The 9,533-nt window shown below is 34.4% G+C and overlaps 1 protein-coding gene and 1 non-coding gene across 2 annotated transcripts; one reads left to right on the forward strand and one right to left on the reverse strand.

Moving 5' to 3' along the window:
• Positions 1-396: 396 nt before the first annotated feature.
• On the reverse strand, positions 397-4,615 carry LOC115960469 (heterogeneous nuclear ribonucleoprotein 1-like). Its single transcript, XM_031079397.1, has 2 exons — positions 4,185-4,615; positions 397-1,844 (listed from the first exon to the last, which is right to left on the reverse strand). The coding sequence occupies exons 1-2, from the start codon at positions 4,404-4,406 to the stop codon at positions 741-743; spliced, it is 1,326 nt and encodes a 441-aa protein (XP_030935257.1). The 5' UTR covers positions 4,407-4,615; the 3' UTR covers positions 397-740.
• A 69-nt stretch (positions 4,616-4,684) lies between these two features.
• Positions 4,685-4,769, forward strand: TRNAM-CAU. Its single transcript is given in 2 exon segments — positions 4,685-4,722; positions 4,734-4,769. It is a non-coding gene; the product is annotated as a tRNA-Met (tRNA).
• Positions 4,770-9,533: the final 4,764 nt, after the last annotated feature.

Here is a 9,533-nt window from a genome sequence, read left to right on the forward strand (position 1 = left end):
AATTTAGAATGTAAAATTTTTCAAAATTATGAACATCTAAGATTAACGAGTTCTTTCAAAAAAAGAAAAAAGAAAAAGAAAAGCATAACGAGTTCAAAATATGTTGAACTCGCGAGAGCAGAACCAAATATAAAGCTCTACTAGCGTCTTATATTTAAAACTTAGTCGCAGAGTAATACATGAAAAACATTATCCATAAAAAATTAAAATAATAATACATGAAAAACTTCAATATAAGTCCCTCCTGTTGGGCATTCAATAGTAAAAAACTAGTGAAAGTAAAATAAAGAATAATATAATAATGAAGAGACAAAAAGAACAACATAGTTGATGCCCCAGTCACATATTTTAATAAGAAACCAAGAAATTGGAGAGGCAAGGGCTGGAGACTGGTAATAGAAGCAAGGAACAGTAACACTTATCAAGGAAAAAAAGAGAGAGGGAGGAAGCAAGGAACAGTCATACATAGAGGATAGCACAGAAATAAGACCAGCTCATACCCACTATAGCAAAACTTCAAACCTTCCTTATATAAAGGTAATAGAACAAATAAAACTACTAATAGAAACTACTCATCACAATATACTAACAGAAATAAAGCAATCAAACCAGTTGCATACACCAGTGAGAAGAAAGTAATCGAAACAATCTCAATTCTGTTGCCATCCTTGCTAATAGCAAGTACAACCTCCTGCATAACAGTTCCTTCGACAGAAAATCAAACCATTGGATCACTAATGTTAAGTCTGCCTGGACTGAGCAGCACCGTATCCACCACCATAACCCCCAGTGGCTTGTGAAGGGTCAGATCTCCATGCTGCATTGGAGTACCCCGAATTTCCATTTGTGTCGCCATAGCCACTTCCCATGTAACCACCCATTCCATGTTGCTCTCCACCACCAGCACCACCACCAGCATTGCTACTTGGGGCACTTCCAGCACGTCCCCCTGTAGCCCCATACCCACCAGAATAAGAACCGTCACTTCCACCATAACTACCATATCCATAGCCTTGATTCCCATACCCAGAAGCTGCACTTGGGGATTGACCCCTTGGAGCAGAAACAGCACCACCACTACCTGGAGCATTCCAGGCTGCAGTTCCATACCCAGCACCTCCACCATAGCCTGATGTGCCATACCCAGAAGGAGTTTGATTTGTCCAAGTATTTTTTACTGCACCTGGCCCCCCAGTTCCATAACCAGCATTAGGGGCATTTGGGTTTCCATATGCCCCCATGGGACCGCCAAATCCAGTATTTGCAGTTCCATAACCACTAACACCATAACTGCCATAACCACCATAACCAACTCCACTATTAGCACCATAACCATAACCTGCTCCACCATAGCCAGAATATGGCGGGAAACCACCTGCAGCAGTTTGAGGCTGCATATATCTACTTCCATCTGTTCGACCATCAAACGTATTTGTATTTGCACCAGAGGCCCCATAACCTTGATAGCCCCCACTACGGCCCCCACCACCTGGATTTGCATCTTTGGGAAGGGCTCGTTTTACCTCGACTGATTTACCATTCAAGTCATGGAAGGTCTTATGAAGAACTCTATCAACTGCATCCTCAGTGTCAAATGTTATGAAACCAAAACCACGAGGCCGTTGAGTGTTCTGGTCATACATTATTACCACATCAGTTACTTGTCCATAACTTTCAAAATACTGACGAAATCCATCTTCTGCCAGGTTGGAAGGCAATCCTCCAACAAATATTTTTTTTGTCTTAAAATTTCCTCCCCCTCCAGAGGTTCTGCCAGTGTTAAAATTTCCAGTTCTAGAGGAAGTTTGCTGTTCTTCCCTTGATAGAGCCCTTTTTGCCTCCACCTGTGTAGTTGAAATGAAATTTTAACGACTGAAGGGATATAACAAGTGTAAAAAGACAAATACAAGCATGCTGTTCATGTAAATATATATAAAATGATCTAGGAAAACAAAATTTACAATGTGGCCAACAAGTTTATTTTAACAATTGGATAATCCGTTCACACAAGAACCAAAAAAGATCATTTTCATCTCTTTGTGGGTGCATTTTGCACACATTATTTAAAAACTATTTAACCTATGCCACCCTCCATAATATAAAGAAAAAAATGGCGATACAAGTAGCAGTAAGCTAACTTAAGGAAGATTTCGTTTCCTAGGCTCTGTAATCATGAAAAGTCTAATATCCATTGATTCTTTTATTTGATTCTCTCTCTCTCTCTCTCTCTCTCTCTCTTATATACAATATATCAGTAACCTAAGGAAAAGATGAAATACCAATAGACCAATAAGAAAACAAAGGAAACAAAAAGAAGACACAAGCATTATTTTGCTCATGCTCTCTCACAATACCCAAAAAAAAAAAAAAAAAACTTGTTCATGGTTAACCTTACTAATATGAAATTTGTTTCCTTAAACGTATTTTTTTTCTTTCCTATCATGTGGAGGCAACATGGAAACAACATTGACATTCCCATGCATAATATATTCATTAGCAATGATGAAGAAAACACGAACCCATTTAAAAAAAAAAAAAAAATTGCAAATGGCAAACTCCAGAAAGCAATCAAGTGACTGCAAAATATTATTGTCAAGTAAGGAATACCCATAAAGAAATAGTAGTACATCTGCAATAAATTAATACAAAAATACATAAAAGAAAACCCTTTTGAAAAATAAACAAAATCTCAAACACATGCAAAATAACACTAAAATAATTTTTATTAACTATTGAATCATTGAGGGATGAAAGACTATTCATGTTTGACCATGGATAAGGTGCTTGTCCTAAACAATTCAACAAAATGAAACCCAAATGAAGGAATGAAGAGGCAAAACATTTGTGAAAGTGACCATTACTAATGAAAAATAATTATTAACAGGGTAAACTGATAGAGAAAAACTAATAGAAGATGACAGAACCCTAAAATAAAAAAAATTACGAACAAGTATACACATAGCCAACAGAAATATGAAAATCTAATAAACAAATGAAGTTACATAATTGTAAGAGCAAGTCTCATCCCTTTTACCCAAACATAAGTGAGCTTGTTATAAAGAATGTATTTTTATAATTTCTAAACCACACAAAAGGAAACCAAACAGAGGAAAAAGAAAGACCCCCCCCCCCCCAGCGGCCAGTAACCAAGAGTAATGATAATGAAATCAAAATAAATTACTACAGTGACCGAACCCGATATAATGAAGGGTCTGTCCAAGGGAATACATTAATGAACTATTTTAGATAACTTTTTATAGGAAATTGAAAAAGCTGTCAAAAAAGTTAGTTTTCATTTTAAAGAGCTTCCTAAAATGGTTTACTAATGCATGCCCTAACGGCATACGGTAGTAAAACCCTATAATGAAACACTTAACCACACGTTATAGGGTTGTAAAAATAATTCCAAAAAAGTTAGCGTGGAAGTGAAGTTAATTATTCAACAGACCATGTCATGGATCAAACTGGTTTCTAGGGGAAATGAAAAGGAATGGATGAAATAAACTTAATTTGAGGTAGTCACCCTCCAAGAAGAAGAAGGGAGAATTGAGAAAGAGAACTAGAGAGAGAAAAGTTATGAGTTGTTTCCTCAATGAGGAGATGCTATGGATTACAAGTATGTATACAAGTTTCTTGCAAGGCCAAGATAACCAGGAAACAACTTGTAACTAGTTTGGCTCCACTACTTGGTAATGCTAAACCTTTGCAGATTTCCTATCATAAAACTGGTAAAATTGTCCTAAACCCTGTTATTTTCATGATTTTCAGCATACTTAAGGAACCGCAAAGGGCAAACCCAATGTCCACAGGCACAAACAGATGAATATAGGCAGAACCCATTAAATATCACAACAAAGCAATTCAAAGATAATAAGCCATTGGACTTGACAACCCAACCAAAAAAAAAAAAAAACCCAGAAACCAAAAACAACTAAAAATCAAAATTTGAAGCCAACCCAACAAAAAATAAGCAAAACCCAGAAACCAAAACAACTCAAAATCAAAACTTAATGCCAACCCAAAAAAAAACCCAAAAACCAAAACAACTCAAAATCAAAACTTAAGGCCAACCCCAAAAAAAAAAAAAAAAAAAAAAAAAACCAAAACCCAGATGCAAAAAACAACTGAAAACCAAAAATTGAAACAAGAAAGTGAATGCAAATAGAGGGAGGAAAGGGACTAACGGTGCGGCCATCGATGGTGTGCCTATCCTGGAGGACACGGTCAAGAACAGAAGGGTCAGAGAAGACAACAAAGCCAAAACCACGAGGGCGACCAGTGGGTTTCTCGCGCATGATAACGGCTTGGGTGACTTGACCGTACTGGGTGAAGTACTCAGTCAAGGTTTCTTCGCTGGTGTCCCATGCTATGCCTCCTATGAATAGCTTTCCTTCGTCTGAATCCATATCTTCTTCTTTTTTTGCCTCTCTTTTCTGTGTGTTCTCTTAGAGAGGCTCAAAATGGAAAAGCCCTCTGTTTTTGGTTTTCTGTGAGTTTTTGTTAATATGACAGAGAGAGAGAGAGAGAGAGACTGAGTGGACTCGAGGAGGGAAGAGAAGCGATTACTGGGTTAGGGTTTTGTTTTGAAACGACGCCGACTTGGGCTCGGCCTAGACTCCATGGAAGTAATTTAGTCTTTACAAATAAGTTATTTATAGATATTAAACAACGCAAGAAAACAACAGGGGTGGTGGCGCAGTTGGCTAGCGCGTAGGTCTCATAGCTTCTGAGTTATCCTGAGGTCGAGAGTTCGAGCCTCTCTCACCCCAACGTATCTCTTTTTTCAAGACCTATTAACTGGTTTTATTTTTTTCCCCTCAATAAATTATATGGGAAAAAAGTTTTTTAGATTTTTTTTTTCAAGCCCTGTAAGAAATTGAGTAAACTAAAACTGTTTTTTTTTTTTTTTCTTGAATAATAAATAATATATGTGAAAAGTTAATTAATGCTCTCTTAAGGGTTTATGAAATATTTTTAAATAATTTTTATAAGAAAAAAAAGTAACTAACTTTTTAACAGTTTTTTTTTTTTTTTTAATCTCCAATTAAAGGGGCATTAGAATGTTCCATTAACCGAACCCATAATATATAACTAGTTGAAAAAGTTCTTATTCACTTATTGCATCTTCCTTTTAAGGCCTTCTTAACATTTAAGTTACTCAACCTTTGCATTAATTAAATGGTTATTAACTTTTACATAATAATTAGGGTAAGGGAGCCCATTATGAGTAAACCATAAAATATAATTGGTTTTTTTTTAAAAAAAAAATTAACTAAATTTTTAACAGCTTTTTATTTTTCTAATTAAAGGGACATTAAAATCTTCCATTAACAAATGCGATAAGAGAGGTAATGTGCAAAACAGCAATGCAAAAGAATTGTATATAGTTAGTTAGGCAACGTTTGAAACAATAAAGGAAAGTAGCATCTCGAGTTTTAGAAACTCGAGATCCATATTGCAAAAAGGGCACATAGATCTCGAGTCTTTAAGATTCGAGTTTCATGCGAAAAAAATTTCACCTATAGTGACGTTTTTAAGCTTTTCAGTGACGTTTTAAAGCCCTATAACGACGTTTTCCTGGAATTTTTTTTTTTCATAAGTACAGATTATGGAGTCCTATATTGGCGTTTTTAAGCCCTATAGTGACGTTTTATAGACCTATAGCGGCATTTTTATTCAATTTATGGAAATCGAGTCTTTAAAACTCGATTTTTATCTTGGAACTCGAGTTTTAGACACTCGAGATGCTAGTTTTCAACATTGTTTTAAAACGTGACAATTAACTAAAATTTTTAATATTTATTGTTATTTAGAAAAAAAATTCTGCGATAAGATCATCTATTAACCAAACCCATAATAGATAACTAATTGAGAAGGTTCTTTCATTGGCTATTGCATCTCCCTTTTAAGGTCTTAGAACATAGTGACCAAAAATACTATACACAATGACTTGTTAAAGGTCATACAAAAATACTAGAATAATGTGTTAACTTTTTAAAGGTCATACAAAAATACCATACACAAAGACCAACAAGTCAACAACAAAATTGGCTTGATTCCTATCCAAAAAAAAAAAGAAAAAAGGCTTGATTAAATCGCTAAGTACAACTTCAATTTTCTAAACATTGAAGAAAAAAATTTAGCAAACATAAAGTCACTAGAATCACTACCGTAAGATCCGTAGGTGAGTAAAATTCAAATATATATATATATCTAGTAAAAAATAGTTGTAAAGTTTAAACCATAGTTTTCCTAAAAAATAAAGGTTTTAAACCATAGTTATCATAATTGTGTCAAGCATCGAACCATTAAAAAGACCAATATACCGGCTTATTGGTTTAACCAGAGGGATATTAGTTTAATTGCGAATTTGACAATTACTAATTAATTTACAAAAATAAATTAATTTTAAAATATAAAATTAAAGAAAAAATATTTCTAAAAATAAAAACTAAAAACTAAAAACTAAAACTTATCAATTACTCAAATACCAACCCAGTGGCAGTGGTCATACTACACACAAATAACCCTTGAAAAAAGTACACAATTAGAAAAAGCTTTTAATAAATTCATAAACCACAAAAAAAAAAAAAATATATATATATATATATATATATATTAATAACTTTATAACTCAACTGATTGACACTTTTTGTTATTTCCATTCTTTCCTAATTATTGAGTAATAAAAAAACTAAAAATCACAAAAGATATATTAATCTCAAGGTTTTCTTTTAAAGTTACTACTATTGCATCATGAAAAGTATTAGACCATTACTGTGCAATTTCGCATGATGTCAAAAGTATTGGACTATTAGAAAAACCTTGGAAAACATTAGATTACTATTGTGCATTCTGTTATATACAAAAGAATCATTATAAAATAGTTATAAAAAAAAAAAAAAAGGAAAGAAGAGAAGTTTAATTAATTCTTGAAAGATTACTACATAGAGCTCTAGGGGAATAGTGAATCACATCCTCTATTTATAGAAGGCCTGGAGAAGTTTGAATTCAAAATTGAAATTGTAGGAAAATTAGTTGTTAAGTCTAATGTGATTATGTGTGCACCTCATGATTATATTTTAAATCTAATCTAGTAGAATTATGACAAATTTTTAGTTCAAATTAATTCCTCATGGAACTAATCAAAATTTTTTGTCCATAATCACATGTAATTAGACTCCATCATGCGGATGTATCTTTAGCCATTAAAATGTGATTTTTTTCATACCTTTTAATCCCATGGTCTGATTGAGCTCATGACATATTATTTTGATAATTGACAAATTGTGATTTTTTGTTTTGTTTTGTTTGTTTTTGTTTTAGATATTAGTTAAAAATCCCAAACCCCCTCCATTCCATGCATTCCAAGCATTTATGCACACAGGAGATACCAATCCCCCTAAGAGGCGATTGGTTAGTAAGTAGTCATTTAATCGGTCTACTATAAAACCAAATGTTTTCATAATGGTTAATCTCGTTGAGAAAACACCCAATATATCTTTTAATATAAATTTTTTGTTATAAAAAATAAAATAAAATATGGACATTGTGAATCAATCTTCAATATTTCTAAGCATAAACATGTATATATAGATTGGTTTTCCTTTCTCAAATTTTTTTAAAAAAAAAAAAAAAAATTGTAATATTCATTCCTTACAAATTTTTCTGATATGAACCTTGTCTTTCCATCTATGTCATAAAGAAATTACTTTTTTTTTTTTTTTAATAACAAAATGTTAACATGACATGTTTAAAAGCTAATATGGCCTGAAATAAATATAATGATAAATAGACAAAAGTGTAACATTGATATCTGTGGGGACTGACCCAAAATAACAGGCTGGCTAGGTCCTAGGTCCGTCCGAGGACGCAGCCCGTCCGAGAAGTCAGCGTGGCCCAAGCAATCCTTATTCAGGCCCATTGGGCCAAAGAGAACATGTCCGAGGAGTAATTTCTCCTCGGATACTGTAAAATCCGGAGCAAAGGTACATCGAAGCCACTATAGCCCATCTTCCAAATACGTAAAAAGGAAGGAAACCCGAAATATCTCAGCAAAGGCTGCCACCACCACATTAAATGCATTACAACTACTCTCCTAGCCGCATTAATGAGGAGAAGACCCCTGAACAATGCTACCTTGGCTACCGCAACTCACAAAGAATTGAGAGGGGTGTCTGATGGGACAGGTGCTCAAGTGGGGGTTTGGATGATCAACAAGTGTAAAACCCAGATGATTGGAAAGGGTCTATATAATATGTAAAAGTCCCCCAAGAGAAGGGACGAAGAAAAGGGAGAGAAGACGGGAGAGAAGTCTGACTGCATTGATCTGCATCTATTAATCAAGTTTTTAGCTCTATCATGACTGGGTGACCTTTCAACACAATAGCATTTCGTTCTTGTTCGTGTGTACCCTTAACCCATGCAACAGCCCGTTTAAACTTGTTTAAACTGAGTTCTTTAGCCCATACTCTACAAGAATTCATTGTGTTGGGCTTTTTGGACCAAGGCTTGTGATAGTAAGAACTTGGTTACTAAATTGTGTTCCCACAATATCTATTAAATTTTGTTAGGACAAATTATAGCTTTTTAAATGTAGGGAAATATACTTAAATTTAAACTAAATTTTTAGGGATGAAAATTTTATTTTAGACATAATTTTAATATCCTCAAAACATTCTTTGTAAGGACTAGAATTGCAACCCAAGCCTACCGAGAACAGTGAAGGTTAGCCCAATAAGCCCAAAATAATAAATTTGTTAGAGAGTGGATCTTATAAGCGAACTACTAAGCCACGTAAGTTCAGGCTCAAGATAGATTAGGTTCAAGTTGATAGGATTAGACACACAAATTCAACAAAATATCTTCCTCGAACCAATCCGAGGACAAAGTGTTCTTATATTGATCAAGTTTTTTTGTTTACAAAGTGTTCTTCTCTCTCTCCTTTCTTTCTCTCCATCTTGCATGCCCGTTTTAATGGAGACAATTTCCTTATATAGTCCCCCCCAATACATTCTAACTTTCCACCTGTTCAATTTCTAGGAAATCCTTTGGATGCTTGTCCTATCAAGGTTCTTCTGGAGGTAATAAGAAGGGTTGTGAGCTAGAAAAACACTATTTAGGTGTCATTTCTTCATAAATGCGATCAATTCAGTTGGTGCATTGCCTTTAATGTGTTGCTGGCAGTCACCTTCCCAAATATTTCTTCTCTACATTACTGATACAGCTTTGCTACTTCCCCTAGAGCTCATCTTTCCAGAGTGGTTGGTTTCCTAAAGTGTTCTCGAGGTGCTTTTGTTCCTCGAGAACCTCGGTTACCATGTCAGTCCCCTCTTTCTTCCTCGGCCTTTCAGCCCATGTACACATGCATCTTTTAACCGTCCTCGGATATTTGATCATCCTCAAACAGGGTCCGTAGCCCAAAAATGTGCTCGGATCACCTGCCCCTGCATTCTTAATTTTTTATTTTCTGCATATATTTTTTGGGATCGATTTCTAATATATTATTGAATATATTTATTTTATTATTCTTC

This window comes from Quercus lobata, chromosome 9 (assembly GCF_001633185.2).
Source record: "Quercus lobata isolate SW786 chromosome 9, ValleyOak3.0 Primary Assembly, whole genome shotgun sequence".
NCBI lineage: Eukaryota > Viridiplantae > Streptophyta > Magnoliopsida > Fagales > Fagaceae > Quercus > Quercus lobata.

Excerpts from the sequence above, each read along its gene's own strand:
- LOC115960469 (XM_031079397.1), bottom strand. The coding sequence starts at position 4,406 with ATGGATTCAGACGAAGGAAAGCTATTCATAGGAGGCATAGCATGGGAC. Across the intron at positions 1,845-4,184 it reads ACACCATCGATGGCCGCACC|GTGGAGGCAAAAAGGGCTCT; the intron begins GTTAGTCCCTTT and ends TCAACTACACAG.